The 23,408-nt window shown below is 45.9% G+C and overlaps 2 protein-coding genes across 4 annotated transcripts in view; one reads left to right on the top strand and one right to left on the bottom strand.

Annotated features, from left to right (window-relative positions):
• The first annotated feature begins 1,285 nt into the window (after positions 1–1,285).
• AVPI1 (arginine vasopressin induced 1) lies at positions 1,286–9,588 on the top strand. Of its 3 annotated transcripts, none has more exons than XM_079793346.1 (3): positions 1,286–2,003; positions 7,729–8,025; positions 9,030–9,586. In XM_079793346.1, exons 2-3 carry the CDS (start codon positions 7,739–7,741, stop codon positions 9,187–9,189), a joined length of 447 nt encoding a protein of 148 aa, XP_079649472.1. In that variant the 5' UTR covers positions 1,286–2,003; positions 7,729–7,738; the 3' UTR covers positions 9,190–9,586. The 3 variants fall into 3 exon arrangements, with proteins under 3 accessions (XP_079649472.1, XP_079649473.1, XP_079649471.1); XM_079793347.1 differs by lacking the exon at positions 1,286–2,003 and adding an exon at positions 2,013–2,354 and having other exon boundaries at positions 9,030–9,588; XM_079793345.1 differs by lacking the exon at positions 1,286–2,003 and having other exon boundaries at positions 2,013–8,025; positions 9,030–9,588.
• A 1,008-nt stretch (positions 9,589–10,596) lies between these two features.
• PI4K2A (phosphatidylinositol 4-kinase type 2 alpha) overlaps positions 10,597–23,408 on the bottom strand; it is a 29,541-nt gene continuing 16,729 nt past the window's right edge. Inside the window, exons 5-9 of the mRNA XM_079793344.1 lie at positions 18,387–18,448; positions 16,069–16,168; positions 15,174–15,307; positions 14,616–14,675; positions 10,597–12,966 (exon numbers count right to left, since the gene is read on the bottom strand). Coding sequence (XP_079649470.1) covers positions 12,805–12,966; positions 14,616–14,675; positions 15,174–15,307; positions 16,069–16,168; positions 18,387–18,448 — 518 coding nt within the window. The 3' untranslated portion in view covers positions 10,597–12,804. The remainder of the gene's footprint in view (positions 12,967–14,615; positions 14,676–15,173; positions 15,308–16,068; positions 16,169–18,386; positions 18,449–23,408) is intronic.

The following is a 23,408-nucleotide window of genomic DNA, read 5'->3' as shown; positions in this document are numbered from 1 at the left end:
CCATCTTCTCATCAGAAATACTGAATCAAAAGAAATGGTTCCATTGTGTGGTAAGTACATGGTCACATGCCTGCAAAAAATGTTTGGAGACATTCTCCACCCAGCCTTAGTCACATATGACCCAGAAGCCACAAGTTCCCAATACCTACGCTGGTATGCTCATCTGAGCTCACGACCTCAGAATTCCTAGGTTCTCCAAGCACTGACATGCCAAGAATGTGGCCGTTCTATTGCTTAGAACGGGCTAGAGGAGTCCCTGGTTCAGAAGCCCAGCCTCCCAGTTTCCAGTCTGCACAGTCCCCTCCTTAGCCAAGCAGTTGGCTGATAGGCTTCACAGCACTACTTTCTACTGGAGAACATTGCTGATTTCTTTGCTCTTTTCAATATTTCCCCAGGGCTTCAGGAAAAGCAAAGAGAAACCACTGTCCAAACCCTTTTAACTACAGCAAAGCACTTGCTGATGTTTTGTGCAGGACAGAAAGAAGTAGAGTCTGAGGGATGAGGAAGAACAGCTCCCGAACGTCCCTTCCACCTTGCAAAAAGGGACCCACAAATCCTTTTGTGCAGTCTCTTACTCTTCCCCCCTCAGAACGTTTACAGAAGAGAAATACAATGACTACGAAGGTCAGCTCTGTAGAGAAAAAGAAGTCAGGAAGACCTAGCTGCCTATTCCTGACCATTTTGAACCAGTGCACAAACAACCCCTCATCTTCCAAGGAAGCAAACAAACGTTTATCAAGACCATCCTGGATACCCTGCATCTGCTCCTGCCTCCTCCAGTCCAAGTTCCAAGCTGTAACCAAAGTGACCTTCTAAGAACACAAATCTGTCATGAGGATGAAATGAGCTGGTATTTGTAAAATGCTGACTGGCATTATTTGCACATTGTAAGTGCTATTAAATGTCTCTGAAATAAATACACATAATGCTATTCCCCTTAGGCTTAGAGGATCTTCAGAAGAAGAAATGGAAACGTCACTGCTTGCCTCTGCCTTCTGCTTCCTCACCTCTCTCCCTTGCTAGCCTTACTCCAGGCCTCATTTCAAGTCTTCCTTAGTCAGACTACCTGCTGACCTTAGCACATGCTATTCTCTCTTCCTTAAACACTTTCCCCAGTCCCTCTTCATGTGACCAACTTTGTATCTCAGCTTAATTGTAATAACAACTGAATGGTTTAGGATTTTTAATACCCGCCTTTCTTACTAAACTGTAAATTACCCCAGGAGAGGGGCTTATGGGTGTGTCCAGTTCACTGCCTATCAAGAAACTCGGACAGGGTGGATCCTTGTGGACCACGGTCGAATGAATTAACCTTTTAAAATACTGTCTCAGTTAGGTAACTGGCCCAAGTTTGCACAGCCAATCCAAGGTTCGTATCAAGACATTCTGGCTTTGAAGCCCACGGTCCGACCACCGCACTTACTGTCCATTTCTGTCCCCCAAAGCTGGAACCAGAACGTAAGTACTGGGGAGGCGAGCATTAGGAGCTGCAGGTCTGTTTGCTGAGGGCCGCAAGCTGCAGGGAACCGGCGCGGTGCGCACAGGCCTTGGGCCCAGGGGAGGGGGCACCTGTCACGTGTACACTGCAGGGCCCGCCGCTGCCGCAACCCCGGGCAGGAATGCGGCCCCGCCCCGGTCCAGAGCCAGCAAAACCGCGTTCTCCCGGGGACTGACGTCAATGAAAGCGGGGCACCTCCCAGCGAGACGCGAGAGCGGCCGGGGGCCGAGGGCAGGGAGCTGGGCGGGCACGCCCCTCGCTGTTGCCCCGTCTCTGATTGGACCCGGGAATCTTCGCACTTAGGTTTCGAGGCCGGCGGAGGGAGGGGGAGGAGCCAGAACACGCCCCTCACCCCTCTGTGGCCGCTGATTGGCCCACGGAGTCGCCGCGTTCGGTTTTGGAAGGCTCGCTTTGGAGCTCCCCGCCAGGCTCGGCTGAGGATTGGCTGTTCCCGGGAGCGCTTTGGCCCGCGGTTGTGACCGAGGTGGCCGGCCGCGGCAGTCAGGTACGTAGGTCTGCGACCCGGCTCTTGGTGGGAGCGGGCGGGAGGGCGAGCCATCAGAACTGGGGTGCCGCCGGACCTGAACCCCAGGTACACCGAGGGCCCGTGTGCGAAGCGCCACGTCTAAGTCGCGGGGACCGACCTGTGCTGGGGTTGTCGCCGTGTGATATCGGCCAGGATACCCCCTCCCAAGCTCCTGTCCTGTTGGGGGTGCCTCCTGGTCCTGGTGAGCACCTTCGCGGCAGAAGCCCAGAGCTGCGCCCGCCCTTTCGGAAGGCCGGCTGGGGTTGGGGTCGGCGCATCTCGGCTTGCCCCATCCCGATTTGAGGTCTGTCGGCGCCGCCCTTCAGCTTGGTGAGTAACCACTCTAATTCCCCACGGGGCCATGGAGTGCGGTGGCACAGAGGCTGGCTGGGGAGACCGCCTTCCAAAACCGGTAGAAGCAGATAGCAGGCTCCGAGAAGGTTCAGAGCCTCCTGGGTCTTTCCTCTGAAGACCTTGGCACCCTCTGGTGGGAACAAAAACAACGAGAGGAGAGCGAGCGCTGGGGTCAGACCTCTTGGGTTCATAGCCTGGCCTTATCACATACTACCTGTGACTTAACCTTCCTGCCTTAGCTTTCTCATCTGTAAAATGGGTGTAACCATAGTACCCCCTCAGAAGGGTGTCATGAGGATTAAAGAGATTACCCTTCTGAAAGTGCTGGTTTGGACTTGTCTTGGAGCAAGGTGCCTCAACAGCAGCGATGACTTAAAAGTCCGCAGATTGCTCCATTCTCCCTTCATCCTCTTCTCCCAAGAGTGAAGGCCCCTTTTGATGGAGTTTCATGATAGTGGTGATGACGAAAATGGGTGGTTCAAAAGCCCTTTCCTTTATACCATTCATTCATAATGTACTGCGATGGATACTTTCAGCATACTTTATCTCCCTTATCCCATTAAGGGTTATTTATTCTCACCATTTTGACAATGAACAAACTGAAGCAGGGGGAAACTGAGGCTTGCCAAGGTCACCCAGTTATCAGTGGCACAGCCAGAATGCAAGGTTCTTGAACTATTGAAAAGTTATTCCTAGATCTAGTAGGAGTTTTTTTTTTTCCAGGCCATATCTGAGACTTGGTCTGCGGGAAGGGTCCAGCTCCTTTCTCAAACCTTGTGGAACAGAGATTTGGAGGCCAACGTATGTCCATTTCTCTCAGGCATGCCTCCCTGAGACTAGGCCCTTCCGTGTGGGGGGCCCACACAGCCGTTTGGACTGGGCCTCCCACTTGAGGAGCCACAGATTTTGGCTGCTGTCCAGTGGCATGTCTGTCCAAGGAAGTAGGCCAGGGCCACAGTGTTGACTTGGGCCTTGGGCCAGAGCCTCCAGTTCTTTTTCTAAGAGACCCTTGGCCTCCGATTGCAGATTATTAGCACCAACAGGGTTATCTGGAGGGGCGAGCCAGTTGCTGCCTAGTTCACACAACTGTGTTCTGCCTCTCATGGTTATTTTCCACGGCCCTGAGACCACGATGAGCATAGATAGGTGTCTAAACGGAGCTTGATGCATAGCAAAGACTGCAATATTTATAAATTACAAATCATTACATGGTGATTCACTTTTAAAACATATTTCTTTGTTAGAGCTCTATAGTTCCTTTACTGCCTGTTTCAAAACGAATTGAACTTTGTCATGTTCAACATTTGGTATGTACTTGGGGGTTCATTTTTAACCTAGTTTGTATCAAATGGAAGTATTTTGCAATTAGTCTTTACTCATTTGCTCACAGATCCATGCTTATCTTTCTTTATGTCAGCTCTGAAAGATTCATTTGTAATCTTTTAATAGCCCTGTGGTTTCATTTTCCAGTTTAAAAAGTACCATTGTTCAAGTATATACTGACTTTCCCGGATGCAGGTCTTGTCCAGGAAATGAGGGGGAAGTAACTATTGGACACATTGAATGAGACAGGAAAAGTTTCTTCTGATAACAAAAGTGCTGTGATTCAGTTTTCCCAAGTTTACAATCTAATCCTACCTGATATCCACCAATTTTTATTCTCAGCCTCACTCTGCTGTCTGAATCTCAGGGTGAGAGGCAGAGCCAAGAGTGAGGGTCCTCAAAATCTGGAGGTGCCCCCCTCCCCTTCACAGGATCTTAGAAGGTATGGTGAGGCCAGAGGCTCAAGCTCTCCCAGATGGTTTCTCATTGGTGCATTTGTAACTCACTGTAACTGGGCAGCTGGAGGTAGGGCCTTGTAGGGCCTTGCAGCCCTGGCAGAGGTGGCTGGGACTATCTGGGAAGTCAGGCTCCAAGCCATTTCCTCCCTGAGGCAGCTGCTGCTATTTGGTCCTGCTGCCAGTTCTCAAGAAGAGGGTGAGATTGTCTGAGTTTGAGAGGGGACATGCCCCAGGCTTGGCTATAGCCAGCCTAGGTCATTAGAGTGCTTTAGAGCAGTGAGTTTTCTGTCTTTTACCAGACCCTTAACCCCACAGCCCACAGCAGCAAAACTAACCTCCAGGAAGATTAAGAAGGGGAGCTACTGGTTGGGGAGTCTTCTGATACCTAATTAGCCGACCTGTCCACACATGTTGCTTGTAGGCTCTTCTTCGTTCAGACCTAGCCTTGTCATGGAATCATTGACTCTCAACACTGGTACAAGCCTTCAGAGACCATCAGCATCAACCTGTTCTTCTCACAGATGAAAGAGGGAGGCAGGCCCACAGAATCCCTGAGGCCTCTCAGCCACTGAGTGGCAGAACTGGGGCTCAAACCAGTCCTCTAACTCATAAGACAGAGCTCTGTGCCCTGGGTTGGGTTATAGTTCCAGATTCCTTCTGTGGAAGCTGGGGATCTTCCTCTTCAGAGTGCCACGAGTTCAAAGCTGAGGCAGCCTGTCACCCAGGGAACGGCCCTGATGTTATTGAAAAGATTAAAATAACTTCCACACCCCGCCCTTGCCTCCAACGTGGGATATTCAGTGTTCTTTCCCTGCTGCTGGTGGGGTTTCCCCTTTGTGACTTAGCACTCCTCACAGACTAATGGGAAGAAATGTGCTTTGAGCTGCATGGCTGTGAAGACACCTCTGTTGCCTTAAAAGCTTGGGCTGCAGTCCGACTAGGTTCTGGCCTTGGCTGAGTCCCTGCTTTATCTCTGTGTCTCAGCTTCCCTTTGCTTCGCTGTGAACTGGGGTGAGGCGAACAGTGCCTGGTCCCTTGAATTGTTTTAAGGATGAAATTATATTATGCGTATTGTCTGATACAGAATAAATGCTCCATAGTTAGCTTTGACTTCTCTTTACCAGCCTGTAAGTGTTACTTGGTGACTGTTTCCTGATCATAGTATATTTATATCATCTATCGCTGGGAGTTTAATTATCACATATATTTACTGGATTCCCATAATAGTGCCTAAGGAGAGGCAGGCTTTAAGATTATTTCCCAGATAACAAGTATAATTTTTATGAATTTATTAGAAAGTCTTTTGTAGGTTTATTTTCATTATTAGCTCTTTTGAAGAAAGAGAGTGGGGACTGGCTGGTGTGGTTCAGTGGTTGAGTGTTGACCTATGAATCAGGTGATCATGGTTTGATTCCTTGTCAGGGCACATGCCCCGGATAGCGGGCTTGACCCCCAGTGTGGGGTGTGCAGGAGGCAGCTGATGATGTTTCTCTCTCTCTCTCCCTCTCCTCTCCTCTCTGAAATTAATAAAAATATATATTTTTAAAAAGAGTAAGTTCTTATGATAGAAGGCCTAGAAACTAGGACAGTGGAGTGTAGAAATGACTGGAATCAGGAGGTGGCCATTGAGGTGAGGAAGAGGGAAGGCCAGGGTAAGGAAGGGACAGTCATTATCTGGGAAGTCTGAATGGGATGAAGAGATGGCTCAAATTCTCTGGAGAACAAAAGGCAGGTGAGAGTAAGGATTATTTTTGCAAGTGAGCTGAAGATAGGAAACCAGTAGTGCTTTTATTTATGATTCTATTGTTTGCTCTTTTTTTTTTTTTTTTTTTTTTTACAGTGAGCATGTACATTTTACCTATCTCCTTTTCAAGCTGGTTGCTGGTTGACAGCTGTCTCTGTAGCTAGCTGTGGAATGAGGTCTGACTTAGTAACCAGGCCTTCCCCATTAGGCCCAGGGCTGAGGGGCAGAGGGAACAAGGCAGGCTCTCAACTGGCTCAGGCTAGACTGCTTGGAGGAAAGAACTCTTACCACATCACTCTTCTGACCCAACACAAAAGTCAAGGAAGCCAAAAAGAGGGGCATTTACATTTATTTAGCTCTTATTGGGCACCTGGTACCACACTAGACTCATTTACACCAATCCTGAGAAGTGGTGTTGGCTCCATTTGACAGTTAACAGGCTCAGAGAGGTTGACTAACTTCCCTAAGGTCTCAGCTAGGCAAGTGGCAGAGCTGGGATTCAAACCCAGTTCTGCATAATGCCGAAGTCCTTGGTGTTCCTTGTCTCCTTGTTTTCCAATACCATGGCCTTTTCAGGTTATACCAGAAACAAGGATAAGGTGGGTGAGCTTCTTATGCCTTTATTGTTTATTCAATGTGAACTATCTAGAACTGAGGAATATGATTTAATTTTCATTTCCTGGATATGGTGGGAGGACATTGACATGAGTGTAACTTTTATCAATTTTCTTGTAAGTTTCAGCCTCTGCCCTGACAGAGTATTCTAACCCTGTAGCTTCTTCTCCTGCCCCTCTCAGTGGTCCTTTGGACGGTAGATCTGATTGGTCTATTTCATACTGTTTGCTAAATTATACAGGGTGGGGCAAAAGTAGGTTTACAGTTGTGAGTACGAGAAACAGTTTTTCCTTATATTATTATTGTATTAGTTCCCATATGAACAGCTGTAAGCCTACCTTTGCCTCATCCTGTATGGACTTGGTTCATCCCGAGAGTCTTGAAGATAGGTGGGATAACTCTTGTCAATTTTATGGATGGAAAAGCAGAATAGAACATTGAGCACTGTTCTTAATGCTTTGTGTACCTTCATTCAGTCCTCACAGCAACCTAAGAAGTAGGTACTAGTTAGTACAGCTGATACATTTACACAGGAAGGAGCTGCGAGTGGAGGTCAGCAGCCAGTAAGTGGTGGAGGCAGCCAGAAGTGGGATTCCAACCCAGCTCCACAACCCCTCTATTTCTGTACTGTAGAGCCTGGGCCTCACCATCAGAAATCCGCATTCTCTTCCTCAGTTTCCTCGTCTGTGAAGTGAGGAGGGTGAAAGTACCTACCTCATAGGGCTGCTGTGTTCACATTTCAACGATGCCAGGTGAATATGGCTCTCACAGTGGTGTGTAACACACTGACTCACCACACTTCAACTGCTGCTGCTGGTGTTATTAAGACCTGGGTATCCTGGGGTCTGCCTGGACTTTAGAGCCAGACAGACCTGGTTCTCCTGGCTCTGCACCTGCATGGGGCGTTGTGACTGTGGGGAAGTCATTTAACCTGAGTCACACTCCTCCATCTGTAAGGTGGGGACAAACAACTCTTACCTCAGAGGTGTCTGTGACTCTTAAATTCCCACATGTCAGACACATAGCACTTCATAATAAAGTTTGGCTGTCATTATTAACATCATTTGCCCTGGGAAATCAGTGTGATGTTAAGACGTACCTTACCTTGGCTCCTGAAGAACAGAAACACCGGAAGTCCTTGCATTAGTCAGGAGCCCCAGGTTTGGGAAGGGCCTGCTGAGCTGCTGATCTCCATGCTTTCCTTCCTCAGAGCACCCAGGATGGGCACCCCAGCCTCTGTGGTGAGCGAGCCGCTCCCTTGGCAGGCCCCCACTGAGGCCCGGGGCCGCAAGCAGGCCGCGGCCAACATCTTCCAGGACGCAGAGCTGCTGCAGATCCAGAGTCTGTTTCAGCGCAGCGGGGACCAGCTGGCGGAGGAACGGGCACAGATCATCTGGGAGTGTGCAGGGGACCACCGCGTGGCGGAGGCCTTGAGGAGGCTGCGCAGAAAGAGGCCCCCGAGGCAGAAATCCCTGGGCCACTCGCTACATCACTGCAGCCGGCTCAGGTAGGTTCCTGGGAGTGGAGGGCTGAGGGAGGGAGAGCACTAATGATGCCCATTCACCATTTCCTGGCTGTGGGGCCTGGAGCTACTGACCCAGCCTCACTGCAGAGTGCCTACATTGGGGTTGTGGTAAGGTCTACACAGTGCCTACCACATGGTTGGCACTTAAAAGGTTGCTGTTAGTATTGGAGTCATACATGACCGTGTGAACTCCCATGGGAAGCGGTGCCAGGATCCTATCAGTGCCACCTTATTTCACAGTGATTCTTAACCATTTAGGAGGGACTAGTGTTTGGAAGGGGGGAAAATACTATTTATCTATTAAAGAACAGGTAACATTCAAAAGTCAGCCTGATGAATATCTTGGCTCTCGAATTACAGAGAATATAGCATAGAAAAGTACTGTAGAGGCAACAAAGGTTAACCGTTGTTTAGAAACTTTATCCCAAACTTTCCCTAGTCATCCATCTCTTTGCTTAGATCACTGCCAGCCCAGGAACAGGGCTCCTCCCCTTCACACCCCCTCCGCCCCCCGCCCCCAAGATCCAGCTGAACCACATGGCCTAACCAACTGCTATGGGCACTCTGGGCTCCATTCCTCCACCGCCTTCTGTGGAGCCCACAATCAGAACATTAGACCTGAACAGGCCTTCTGAGATCATCAGGTCCATATCAACTCCAATTGATTAATAATCGCTACTTAATACGCCTCAGTAAGGATACTTGGTTCCTCCAGTCTCATATGACTGATTAACCATGTCTGCCATGAGTACAGGATGAGGAAGTTGGAGAAACATTGAATGCTGCACACCCTGATCTAGTCCTACTCTCTTGATAGAAATCTGAAAGTTTTGCCTCGTCATGTAGCTCTCAGCGGGCAGAGGCGAGACCAGAGCCCTGGTCTCATTTTGTCCCAGTGTGTTGTAATAGTTCACATGACCAAAATCTCTAGTCCTCATTCTGCCCTTCCTGTTGATGTTGGCCTATCCCACACTTGTTCCCTACAGAATCCCAGAGCCCCGCGATCCACTGGCTGACCCACAGAGCAGTGCCACAGAGATGGCTTCCAGCGATCAGTATCTGAACACTAGGAGGACAAGTGCCAGGATCCGCCGGAATTGGAGGAAGTCGGGCCCCACAAGCTACCTCCATCAGATCAGACACTGATCCAGGGAAGGGGCTGGGAATGGCACTGTCTTCCCCAGGAATCATAGGGACTTGGCCAAAGGGCCCGGGAAGGTGAAGGAGGAAGAGACTTGAGGCAGACAGCCCACATGCTGCTGCTGGCCTGCTCAGTTCAGAAGAGGACTGGAGATAACCACTGAGCTCTAATTGTGTGGGACCCATTCCTCACCAGGAGCAGCAACAGTGACCGTTCTTGCCTTGGCCCTTCCCCACCTAACACTATACTTGGGCTGCATGACATTCCCCTGGGAGTTAAGTGACAGGCACTCAGACCAAGCATCTCACCACTTCTGCTACTAGCCCTCCTGTATCATGACCCAGGTCCAGCAGCCTGTCCTACACCCCTGTCCCTGTCAGACCACACAAGTAAACTGTGGTTTAAGTGGCAAAATAAAAACATTTGCACCAAGCACTGTGTGAATCTTGATATTCTGGAGCTGGGGGGTGAGGGTTGGGCTCATTGCAGGGAAGGCTGTGTGTTCCCAGGAAGAAGAAGATAGGGCTGGCCTCCTCTGCTTTCTCACCACCATCCCGAGGAGCCCTGTGCCAAAGCTTCCTTTTCCAGGGGCTGTCAGATGCGGAGATGGAAGCATCTCTGCGGCAGTCCTGAGCCACAGGAGAGGACAGGGATTTTGGCCCCTGGCCAGCGCTAGAGGGAAAGCTATTACAGTCAGCTCTACAGAGTGGGCAGTGAGCCTGCAGTCACAGTGATGGGTGCCAGTTCCTCAGCTGGCTTCTTCATCCCCATGGGCCAACCATCCTGAGATGGGCCAACAGCTGAACCAATCATTCTTGAGCTCCTCCATTTCCCAAGGTTCCCATAGCCTGAAAACCCTTGAGGTGATCCTCAAAAGAAGCATACCATGCCATTCCCATTCAGCTCCCCGCCCACCCATTCTCTCAGCTAGATTATCCATCACTTTAACGAAGCTAGGGCTCAAAGTGCTCCAAGCATATGCAGAGCAGGGCTCTCCTCTCATAGCCAAGAAGAGAAACCAGTCCATATTCCTTCCAAACCTTTGTGACTAGATGACTTGGGAATTTTTTTAGTTTGCAAAAGTAGTCAGTGCAAATACTGTGTCATCCCTAATAGGGGAGTATCTCATAACAAAACAATATTTCTGCAACAAATATTCACACTTAGGGATTCATCACGGTTACAAATAGATTCCGTGTAGGTTCAGGTCAGTTTTGGTGTCAAATTTAAGTTAAGAAAAAATTTTGGTTTTCAGAGCACTGAGACTGGAAATGAGGGTCTGGATTTCCCCCACTGGAGCAAAATAGACTCAGGAGCCATGGCTTAGCAACTCACAGAAACTCAGGGTTCTCTGTCCTTAAAATTGCATTCTACATTGTCTTCCTTCCACCAAAGAAAACTAGACAAAAAAAGGTCAGAATTGGACTTGTTATTCATACATTTGCATTGATTTAAATACATTACATACAATTTCTACAGTGCATTAGAAGAACAGTAAGAGGCAGTAGGACACACAGCCCAGCCTCTACTCCCTGACACTGGGGGACAGGGCCTATGGCTGGCAGAGGGCTGGGCCGTTCCATGAGTGCCATCCAGAAGTCTGCGCTGGCACTCTGGGCCCCTGGCTCTCCCAAAGTCCACATTCAAGGCAACCTGAGTACAGGTTTCAAAGAGAACAGAGAGGCCAGGAAAGGATGCCCCTCCCACTCTCTCACCTGCCAGGACTGGACCAGCCCCCTCTTACATTGGACCCAGTTTCCTTCCCACAGAGCTGGTCTGGATGAGGGCAATGTGCAGATCTGCTTGGTTGCGGGGAGCAAGTAGGTTCCTCATTAGACTCCTCAGGCTCTCTTGATGCCCACCTTTACCACATATTTATACAAAGACGTCTGTGGAGAGCTAAACACACCTGGGCCCCTTCCAGCTTCTGGGAGCCCTATTGCTCCTGCAGTCTGAGGGCAGGCATTCTCAAAAACATGGTCCCCAAGGCTAGTGTCCAAGTTGGCTGACGGGGATTGTCAGGGGAGCTGTGCCTTTGTCCACAGGGCATGCACACCCAGCTCCCAGAGACTCTTCCCGTCAGCTGGATGGAAGCCCAAGATAAGCTGGCTCCAGGGGCTGGGATGGAAGGGCAGTCTGGCCCAGCTTATGAGAGAGCTGCACATCTCTACTCTGTCTCCTGGATGGCAGGAGCTGGGCAAGCAAAGGGCACAAGACATAGTCCTTGCTCCCTTTCTTTGGTTGTTTTTCAAACCTTCAAGATAGTTTCTTTCACAGCTGATTGACCAATCGCAGGGTTCCAGAAACTTGGGAGTCCCTTAGCATAGGGCTGCTCCTGAGTTACAGATGGCACCCTCTTTCCTCCGTTGTGGGGGCCAGTTTGCTTTGGTGTAGAAAGGGCTTGGACACCTGGCAAGGGGATAGCTGAGGGGAGAGACATGGAAGCAGGAACCGCACTGAGCTGGACAGGCACTGGGGAACAGTGTGAAGGCCTCTCCCCTTTGGCCCCACTTTTCTCAAGAAGCCATGGAAAAACTGGCCTGGAACAAGAAGTCAGGGAGCAAAGTGCAGCTACCAATTAGGAGGCAGAACACAAGCAGCAGTGGTAGCATAAAGAGAAGTCCAAGGACCTAATATCCTGTCCTCTTATGAGCTGAGACCCACTCCAGAATCCAAACTGAACCCCTTAGTCAGAGCTGAGAAAAGAAATACCTAAAATAATGGGAACAAATGAGAGGACCATGGCTAGGGCCAAGGACTCAGGAAGCAAGACAGGGATAAGTTTGCCCATAGACCAATTACAGCTCCCCGCATACACTCAGGCTACATGGATCACTTGTACATGCTGGGGAGTCCACGTCCTCCCTCCTGCCTTTATCTGAGTGATGGGCAGGTTGCAGGCCTGCACTTGAGAGGTTGGATCCCTAGCAGAGCAGAGAGCAGAGTTGATCTATAGGATCATATACAGAGCTGCTAGGAGGTCTAGAGCAAAAGTACCCCTGCCACGCAAATTCCATTTGGAGGCTTTTAGACAGCCTACTGCACTGGTGGGAGGAGAAAGAGAAGACTTGGCAAAATCTCAAAGGAAAGGTGCGGCTTCTGTCTGCCCCAGGACTGCGAGTAACCCAGCTGCCTTGGTCCATGAGAGTGAGGCACCTGAATGTCTGGGTCCATGCAAATCTAGGTCTGGATTTGAGGTTTCTGAAAGAATCTGGGATTCTGCCTGCGTTTTGCTAATAATTTAAATTTTTGTTATTTGTTTGTTTCTGATGCAGAATATAATGAGGAATTGCAACAGAGCCCAGGTCTCACCAGGAAAGGGAATTTCCCAGCCTGCCCTCAGGAGATGCTGGAAGGCAGATGCTCCTTCCTGGGCATCTGGACTCCTTCCATGGAGCTCCAGCCTTCCTCAGCACTCAGGGGAGCCCACCAGCACTCGCTTTAGCTCTGTTTGTGCTTCTCCCTGTGCCTGGGAAAGCCCTGAGGGGGATGGTGAGCAGAGAGGGAGGGCTCTCACAGGCACTGCTTTCTACCGGCTTCTCAGGCTTTTCCTGCAACCCACTCCCCAAGTTTCCTCCTAGCCCAAGTCTCAGACAACGTACTCTTGTCTGCCTCTTGGGCTACCACCACGAAAAGAAGGGTTTCCGACTCTGAAAGCTCTGTGTGTAGGACTCGCTAGCAGACCGCTGGTGGGAACGAGCTGTCTCAACAATCACAGGTGGCATCTGGACCAGGTGCAGGGGACTCTTGTTGTCTTTCAAGGCCTGAGTCAGATTTAGGATCTGCAGAGGGAAAAATGAGATAAATTAAGAAAAGGCATAGGCATCCAGGTCTGCCTTTAAAGGGAGACTGGCAGACAGAATGCTCCTATAAATCAATAAAAAAAATAAACATGCTAATGGAAAACTATACAAATAATCTACTTATAAGAGTAGGACTATCCTGGATGAGCCTCCCTCCCCCCCCCCCCAAAAAAGAGTAGGACTGTAAGTGGGCAATATATAGAAAATGGAAAGTTCTCTAGTCATTTTAAAAATGAAAATTACAAAAAATATCTCCTATATTTTGCCCTTCCAGTTAAAAAAGATACAGAAGAAGAAGGTGACTCAGAGTTGGGGCGGGTTCAGAGACATAGCTGTAGGGCTGGAAGATGGGACAGTCTTTCAAAAAGGCCAGTGGACAATAGAAGTTTAAATGTAAACAGGCCCTCTGACTCAGCACTTCCATTTTTAGGACTCAGAAAACAATTGTGGACATGCACAAAACAGTTTAAACCAATACAGTGCCGTATTGTGTATAAAGTGAAAATTATATAAATGCCCAAGACTATGGGATCAGTTAATAATTTAAGGGATAATAAACAAACAATTTCCCGGCCAGCGTGGCTCAGTGGTTGAGTGTCAACCTATGAACCAGGTCACAGTTCGATTCCTGGTCAGGGCATATGCCTGGGTTGCAGGCTCGGTGCCCAGTGTGGGGTGTGCAGGAGGCAGCCGATCCATGATTCTTTCTCATCATTGATGTTTATATCTCTACTCTCCCTTCCTCTCTGAAATCAATAAAAATCTATTAAAAAAATAATGCCCTGGGGCAGTGGTCGGCAAACCGCAGCTCGAGAGCCACATGCGGCTCTTTGGCCCCTTGAGTGTGGCTCTTCCACAAAATACCACATGCGGGCGCGCACGTACAGTGCGATTGAAACTTCGTGGCCCATGCGCAGAAGTCGGTTTTCGGCCTGGGCGAGTCTATTTTGAAGAAGTGGTTCTAACGCCGAGCCACACTCAAGGGGCCAAAGAGCCGCATGTGGCTCATGAGCCACAGTTTGCTAACCACTGCCCTGGGGGATTCCTTAGCTCTCTTTGAAGGTGAAGTGGAAAGAGAAGAAATAATGATATAACAGAAATTATAACCAGAGCCAATATCTGAGTGCTTACCATGTGCCAGGCATTATTTTTACTAAATATTTAATATGCATTATCTCGTGTAATCCTCTAGCCAACTCTGTAAAGTATTATTCCTGTTCATTTTATAAACAAGGATGTAGAGGCTCTTGTCAAAAGCCATGGAGCATGTAAGCAGTAAAACAGACTAATTCTAGACTTAACTCTTAATCAGCCTCTTGGGCTACCACCATGGTATATGGTCTGCCTTGTGCAACTGGTGGACAAGGATCAGTGGGTAAATTTACCAATGAACTATCCAGCAAGTAGCACAGAAGCAAGCACAAAATAAGCGCATCAATAACCACCAGGTACCCTGGAAGAGGTGGGAGACTGGGGAGGGCTACCTTTCTCTCATGTGTACATGCAGAGTCACAAATATGTATGACACACTGAAAAAAGTATAGAATGCAATCTTTACATATTTACTCAACATCAACTTATAACCCTCCCAGAGATCCCAGGGTTGACACCAGATGTCCCAGGCTTACCTGTCCCCGCATGACAGCAATCTGCTTATGGAACTGGCCCCTGTCGAAACCAGGATCTTTCTGCAAAAGAACGGCAGAAGTAGGTGGAACCTGAATGAATTACTCAGAAGAACCCATTTTCCTACCCAATTAGAAACTTGCTAGTAAAGAAAACCTACAGCAAGGCTTGTGAGGTTTAGTGAAGTTAACTACCACCCCAAGAACTCCCTGCTTCACAGCTGGGGAAACAGAACAAGTAAGTATCTTGTCCTGCATCTCATTAACTCTAAAGAACTCGAGACTCCAGTGCTGCATTTGAAAGTGAGAGCTCTGCAAATACACTGAAGCCACAGGACACACACGCTACACACCGGTGTGGTTCATCGCAGCTGCCGATTTTTTTCATACTAATCCAAACTAGATCCTGCTATCCACATGTGGGAATCTCACTCTTCACTGGCTAACATAAGTCAGAAGGGCGCTAGCCATGCTCTCTTGACTTGTAGTAGGACCAATTACAAAAACCTTTAAGAATGTCTTCTTCTATATGGTTATAAGGCTGACATTTCCAGGTCTAACCTTGAAGAGTTCATATAGGTCCTCCTCCAAGTCCTTGACGAAGTTAGGGTCCGATATCTTTGGAAGAATCAGATCTTTGATCTCCTGAGAGAATGGGACTTTTGCTTGGGGCAACCAGGCCCAGTAAAAAGGATCTGAAAAGAAGAAAGATCAAAAGCAAATTTGGTATTGAAAAAAAATCCCTGCCCATCTATGTTCTCCACCCTCTTCCTTGATATAAACAGAAGAGTTACAAGAGCTGTGAACCCTACCGGTTACATAGTAGGTGAAAGAACTAGCATTCAAACCCAGGTCTGCCTAATCCCAGAGCTTGTGCTCTTTCCCAGATATTACTACTAGTGCATGGCCTTCCAAGATGCAAGCCTGTGTAGAACCAATGACTTGCCCCTGAGACACTGAGATACTCCTTCTGAAAAGACTAGTGCTGAAAGGGGCTAGTGACCCCTACCTATATCTCTTCCTCTTTCTAAAAGTTTCTCAGTTATAACAGGGCAGGAAGAGCTGGCTTCCAGGATGTAACAAGGAAGACAGAGCACTGAAAACAGCTTATATTTAAACACAAATAGAATATACTTTTGCTTTTTTTTGTGTGTTTTTTTCATAGAATACATTTTTAAAAAGATAGTTCTCAGAAAGAATGAGAAAAATACAGAGCAGAGAGGAGAAAACTCAACTCTATGCTTCTAATGGGAATAATATAGGTAAAAATTGTAATACTAGCTTACATTATGGAGTCATTGCCATGTGCCAACCATTGCACTAAAGTGCATGAGCTGCATTATTTCATTAATTTTTAGAACAATCCTATAATACATGTATTTATCTACCTTGCACAGGCAAGAAACTGTGACCTAGCAAAAGATGAGCCAGATCACACAGTTCTCTTGAGACTTACATGCCCTCCAGGAGTCAGGATGCTTCAGGGGGAAAGCCAGCCCATTGTCAATGGCAGCCACCTTGATAACAGGCTCCTTCACCACCACCCAGTCTGTGTCCTAAACAGCAAGGAAACACTAAATACTGAGGGTCCCATGTGCCTCAGGCCCTTTAAAGTAGTAGCAAAGCATCCTCTCTCATCCTCCTCAGGAACCAATCCTTAGTCAACCTCTGAACTTGTTTTCACATTGTTTTCTGAACATTTATGACACCTCTGACTCAAGGTTCTCAGAGTCCCTTTCTCACCTTAGGAAAGGTGCACTTCCCCAGGAGTTCCCACAGTCATTGGTAAGAAAGGAAATGACAATAAGAAAAGATAACTATAAGCCATTCCTCCTAGGGAAAGGCAATGAGATTCCTGAGGATACGAAAACAAGAAAAACAAATAAATATTGGTTTGTTCAAGTCCTTCTGTGTGGACCTTGACTCAGATGCCACTTCACTGGTGGTGACCATATTTTTCCAGTGAGATAACAGAACCATGAAAGATAACAGCAGCTCTTGTACAAGGGAGTCTGTTCCCTGCTTCAGTGACCCATAGAAAGGAAAAGGACAAGAGCTAATGCAAAAAGAATGGGGCAGGCTACCTGTGACAGCTCATGTCAGACACTCTCATGACTATCTACTTGGCTCCATACTTCAGGTTCAGGGAATGTGGGTGCCCTGGGATACCTTATTCAAAGTATGAAATCCTGAGTTTTACCCAACATAATGGGAGAATCTGTACAATTTTTAATAAGTTCTTCAGGTAATTCTGATGCACAAAATTTGAGAACTATTATGGAAGTAAAAAACTATGAGGATGTGTTAACTAACCTTACTGTGGTAAATATTTCACAATATATACATACTAGAGGCCTGGTGCACGGATTTGTGCAACGGTGGGGTCCCTCGGCCTGGCCCACGCCTTCTCGCAATCCGGGACCCCTTGGGGGATGTCGGAGAGCCGGTTTCAGCCCAATCCCCACAGGCCAGGCCAAGGGACCCCACCGGTGCGGTGCACCATCAGGGTGGGGAGGGACCGTGGGAGGGCTCCAGGGCGTGTCCGGCCCATCTTGCCCGGTCTCGATTGGCTGGATCCCAGCAGCAAGCTAACTTACTGGTCAAAGCGTCTGCCCCCTGGTGGTCAGTGCCATCATAACAACTGGTCAAATGGTCGGACACTTAGCATATTAGGCTTTTATTATATGGGATATCAAATCATCATAGCCTGCTGGCGTGGCTCAGGGGTTGAATGACCACCTATGAACCAGGAGGTCATAATTCGAATCCCAGTCAGGGCATATGCCTGGGTTGTGGGCTTGATCCCCAGTGTGGGGCATGCAGAAGACAGCAATCAATGATTCTCTCTCATCATTGATGTTTCTATCTCTCTCTCCCTCTCCCTTCCTATCTGAAATCAATGAAAAAATATATATATATTTTAAAATCATCATATTGTATACCTTAAACTTACACAAAGCTATCTGTTGTTATTCTCAATAAAAGCTGGAAGGGGGTAAAAAACCACATGAGGAATAAAAACCAACCTCACTCTCTCCTTGTCTCGGTAGCCATCACATTAATTTTTTTTAAATGTGCAGGCTGAACAGGATAGACAAATGTGGTGAACCAGGGAAAAAATGAGAGCAAAGAAAGCTAAGCAGCACCCTGGTTAGGCTCAGTGGATAGAGCATTGGCCTACAGGCTGAAGGGTCCCAGGTTCGATTCTAGTCAAGGGCCAGCCTGTGTTGTGGGCTTGATTCCTAGTAGGGGGCATGCAGGAGGCCTCCAATCAATGATTCTCTCTTATCATTGATGTTTCTCTCTCTCTCTCTTTTTCTTCCTCTCTGAAATCAAACAATATATATATATATATATATATATACACACACACACACTTTTTTTTTTTTTTTAAAGAAAGCAAGCTAAGCAGCTTTCTCTAAACTGATGTTCTTTGGAAGTGTGGTCTGTTGTGAAAAATGTGCTCCATGGTCACAAAAGTTTAGAAATCACTCAAACAGGTTCATTTAATGCACAACTTCTCAGACCTTCACTATGCTACTATGCAAAGTGAATCTCTAAGAAAGGCATAAAGTATGTCCCACATTTATGTGAACTTTTCTTTATTTTATTCCCATTAACATTATTTAGTAGCATATTCCTTAAAAAACAGATAGAGGAAAACTCTACCAAACATTAACCTATCAATTTTAAATATATGTGCTACTCCCCCATTCTTTTGAATGTATATACTCCACTTCCTCCTCTTCTTTAAGATGTAAATGAACCTCTTACCCGAGAGCTAGAACTATCCATTGGACAGTCATATTTAATCAGCCAGTTGTCGTTGCCACGATCTATCAAAAGAAATATAAAGTTAGCAAAAAGAATCCCACAGAAAACTGGGGCAACTTTCATTTTCATGGTGGACTAGTTATTCTGGACACTTGGCCAATCACTCTACTGAGAACAACTACAAAGTAATATATTTTAAAATCTCCTAAAGGCTTTGGAGATTTTAATAAGATCATTAACAGTTAAAGTATCAAGAAATCTAGAGAGGATGTCCAGCATTTGTGACTTCTTTTCCTATAGAGTACCTGCTGATTTGGGAAGAGGCTAAGAGGTGGGATGACTGGTTCATTATGCTGCTTATTTGTGAATGTTCAAAAGTCTCCATAATCATTATTAATGACAATAGTATTGTCTTAGAGTTTTATATAAATGTGTTTATATATGCATGTATACATATCTATCCTATATAATTAAAGGCTAATATGCAAATCGACCGAACGGTGAAATGACCAGTCGCTATGATGCGCACTTACCACCAGAGGGCAGACACTCAATGCAGGAGCTGCCCCCTGTTGGTCAGTGCACTCCCACGGGGGAGCTCCGCTCATCCAGAAGCCACGCTCAAGGCTGGCGAGCTCAGCGGCAGTAGAGGGAGCTTCTCCCGCCTCTGTAGCAGCGCTAAGGATGTCCGGCTGACGGCTTCGGTAGGGAGTGGGCCTAAGCCATCAGTCAGACATCCCGCTCCTGGACTGCGAGAGGGCACAGGCTGGGCTGAGGGACCCCCTCCCGAGTGCATAAATTTCGTGCACCGGGCCTCTAGACTATATAATAAAAGCCTAAGCAAACCTTATGGCTGAATGACCAGAACAGCCAGTTGCTATGATGTGCACTGACCACAAAGGGGCAGATGCTCAGCACAGGAGCTGACCCCTGGTGGTCAGGGCGCTCCCACAGGGGGAGTGCCGCTCAGCCAGAAGCCAGGCTCACAGCTGGTGAGCGCAGTGGCGGTGGTGGGAGCCTCTCCCGCCTCTGCTAAAGAGCAGCAAGCCTAGTGGTAAGGAGCAGTGAGCAGGCAGGCGGTAAGGAGCGAGGGGTCCCAGACTGCGAGAGGGCACAGGCTGGACTGAGGGACCCCACTCCCACCCCATTGCACAAATTTCGTGTACTGGGCCTCTAGTACATATATAATTAAAACACATGACAATAATAGTATAAAAGTCTGGAGATGGATAAATGGAGCTAATGGGTTCTAAGATCTTTGCATTGTCCAAGAAAATAGTAAAAGTACCAATTAATATTAGATTTGGAAAATTAAGGATTCACATGGTAACCACCAAAAAGAAAAGACAGCCGAAACCGGTTTGGCTCAGTGGATAGAGCGTCGGCCTGCGGACTCAAGGGTCCCAGGTTCGATTCCGGTCAAGGGCATGTACCTTGGTTGCAGGCACATCCCCAGTAGGGGGTGTGCAAGAGGCAGCTGATCGATGTTTCTCTCTCATCGATGTTTCTAACTCTCTATCCCTCTCTCTTCCTCTCTGTAAAAATTCAATAAAATATATTTAAAAAAAGAAAAGACAAAGCATATACAACTTCTAAGCTAAAAGAGAGGAGAAATAAAATGATAATAAAAGAATTTAAAAGAAAGTAAGAAAGGAAAAGGAAAAAATAGCATAGAGAGAAAGGGAGAATAAAAGAAGATAGGTAGAAAAACATAGAAAGCAAATAATAAGATTGTAGATTAAAATCTAAACATATCTACACAGACATTATAAATTAACTAAATGCTCTAAAATTAAAATATAACAGTTGTCTCACCAGATAAATAAAATTGACCAACTTTTAGCTATAAAGATTAAGGGGGAGAAAAAGAATATTCAAATTACTAAAATCAGAAATTAAAGTAAGGACATTACTACTGAGTCTACAGAAATAAAAAAAAAATGATGCGAGTACTGTGAGCAGTTTATGCTAACAAACTGAATAACCTAGATGAAATCAACAAATTCTTAGAAACATAAAACCTACCAAAACTAAACCAAAAAGAAATAGAAAATCTGAGTGGACCTATTACTAGTAAGAAAATTGAATCAGTAATCAAAAATCTATCAACAAATAATAGCCCTGGACCTGATGGCTTCACTGGTGAATTCTACCAAACATTTAAAGAACTAACCCCAACCCTCCTCAAACATTTCTGAAAAATTGAAGAGGAGGGGACATTCCATAACTCATTCTATGAGGCCAGCATTACTCTGGAACCCAAGTCTGACAAAGACACAACAAGGAAACTACAAACCAATATCCCTTATGAATATTTATGCAAAGATCCTCAACAGCCCTGGCTGGGTGGCTCAGTTGATAGTGTTGTCCCATACACCAGAAGGTTGCAGGTTTGATTCCTAGTCAGGGCACATACCTAACATACCTAAGTTGTGGTTTGATCACCGATTAGGGTGTGTATGGAAGGCAACCAAGCGATGTTTCTCCCTCACATCAATATTTCTCTCTCTCGCTCTCTCTCTCCCTTCCTCTCTCCCTAAAATCAATAAAAACATTCCCTCGGGTGAGGATTAAAAAAAAAAAAATCCTCAAGAAAATACTAGCAAACTGAATTTAGCAGCATATTACAGGATTATACACCATAAGTAATATTTATTACTGGAATGTAAGGATGGTTCAACCAATGAAAATGGATCAATGTAAATATCACATTAACAGATTGATGATTTCAATTGCTACAGAAAAAGCATTAGACATTATTCAATATCCATTCAATATCTAAAAACACTCAACAAACTAGGAATAAAAGGAAACTCCCTCCATATAATAAAAGTGAAAAACCCATAGCAAACATGCTCAATGTGAAAGACCAAAAGCTTTCCCTCTAATATTTAGAACAAGACATGGATGCTCACTCACACAACTTTCATTCAACATACTACTGGAAGACCAGAACAATTATGCAAGAAAAAGAAAAAGTCATCTAAATCAGAAAGAAAAAAGTAAAATTATCTGTTTGCACGTGATATAATCATGTATGTAGAAACCTTAAAGATTTCACAAAAACTGTTAAAATTGACAAATTCAGCAAAGTATCAGGATACAAAGTCAACACACCAGCTGCATTTCTATACACTAACAGTGAAAATAATAATAATAATAACCCTCCATTTATAATAGCATCAAAAAGAAAAAAATACTTAGGGATTAACTTAACCAAAGAAGTTAATGAAAACTACCAAACATTGTCCTGGACAATGCTGCTCAGTGGTTGGAGCATCAGCCCATGCATCGAAAGGTCGTGGGTTCAATTCCTAGTGAAGGGCATGTACCTGGGTTGCAGGTTCAATCCCTGGCCCTGGTCAGGTACATGCAGGAGGCAACCAGTCGATGTGTCGCTCTCACATGGATGTTTCTCTCTCTCTCTGTCTCTCTCTCTCTTCTCTATTTCTCTCTGTTCCTCTTCCAATCTCTCTGGAAATCAATAGGAAAAATACCCTCTGGTAAGGATTAAAAAAAAAAATCCTACAAAACAATTCTGAAATAAATTATAGAAGACATAGTAAGTGGAAAGATATCCCATGTTCATAGACAGGAAGAAAATGTTATTAAGATGTCACTAATACCTGAAACAATCCATAGCTTGAATGCAATTCCTATCAAAATCCCAACACTTTTTTTTTTCAAAAATAGAAAAACCCATCCTAAAATTCATATGGAATATCCAGAGACTGTGAATAGCCAAAGCAATCTAGAAAAAGAACAAAGCTAGAGGACTCATACTTCCTGACTTCAAAACTTGCTACAAACAGTATGGTACTGAACACAGTGTAAAGACAGACATAGTATAAACCAATGGAATAGAGTCCAGAATTAAACCTTTGCATATATATGATCAAATGACCTTTGATAAAGATGGCAAGACCATTCAATGGGGGAAAGATAGTCATTTCAACAAATGAGATGGGACCCTCCCTAACACTATATACAAAAATTAACTCAAAATGGATCCAAGACCTAAAACTATAAAATTCTTAAAAGAAAGCAAAGGGCAAAATGCTTCAAGATATTTGATTTGGCAATTATTTCTTAGATATAATACCAAAGACACAGACAACAACAACAAAAAATAAACAAGTTGGACTTCATGAAAATTTAAAAATTGCATCAAAAGACACTATCAACACAGTAAAAAAGCAACCCACAGAATAGAAAAAAAGTATTTGCAAATTATGTATATGATAAGGGATGAATATCCAGAATTCCTACAACTCAACAATAATAAAACAACCTGACTGAAAGATGGGCTTGAATATACTTTTCTCCAAACAAGATATACAAATGGCCAAAAAGCACTTGAAAATATGTTCAACATAACTAATGATTTGGGAAATGCAAATCAAAATTACAATGAGATACCCCCTCACACTCATTAGGATGGCTACTATAAAAAACAAACAACAAGAACAGAAAATAACAAATGGACCAGGATGTGGAAAAATGGAATGTAAAATGGTATAGCCACTATGGAAAACAGTACAGTGATTTCTCAAAGATTAAAGACAGAATTACCATATGATCCAGCAATTCTACTTCTTGGTATATACTCAAAGAATTGAAAGCAGTATCTCAAAGAGATATTTGTACATCCATGTTGACAGCAGCATTATTTATAATAGCTAAAATATACCACAGAGAAGCAAAATGTGGTATATACACATACAATGGACTATTTAGCCACAACATGAATGAACCTAAGGATATTATACTAAACTAGAGGCCCAGTGATGAATTCGTGCATGGATGGGTTCCCTTAGCCTGGCCGGTGATCGAGGCCTATTGGGGGGCTGGCCGGCCGGGGGGAGTGACCACAGGAGGTTGGCATGCCACCCCCTGATCAGGGCCTGGGGCGGGAAAGACCATGGGAGGTTGGCCGGCCAGCGGGGGGAGGGTCCACAGGAGGTTGGCTGTGGGAGCACACTGACCACCAGGGGGCAGCTCCTGCATTGAGTGTCTGTCCCC

Source organism: Cnephaeus nilssonii (assembly GCF_951640355.1).
Source record: "Cnephaeus nilssonii genome assembly, chromosome: 16".
NCBI classification, from domain to species: domain Eukaryota; kingdom Metazoa; phylum Chordata; class Mammalia; order Chiroptera; family Vespertilionidae; genus Cnephaeus; species Cnephaeus nilssonii.
This window is presented reverse-complemented; position numbering and strand designations above follow the sequence as displayed.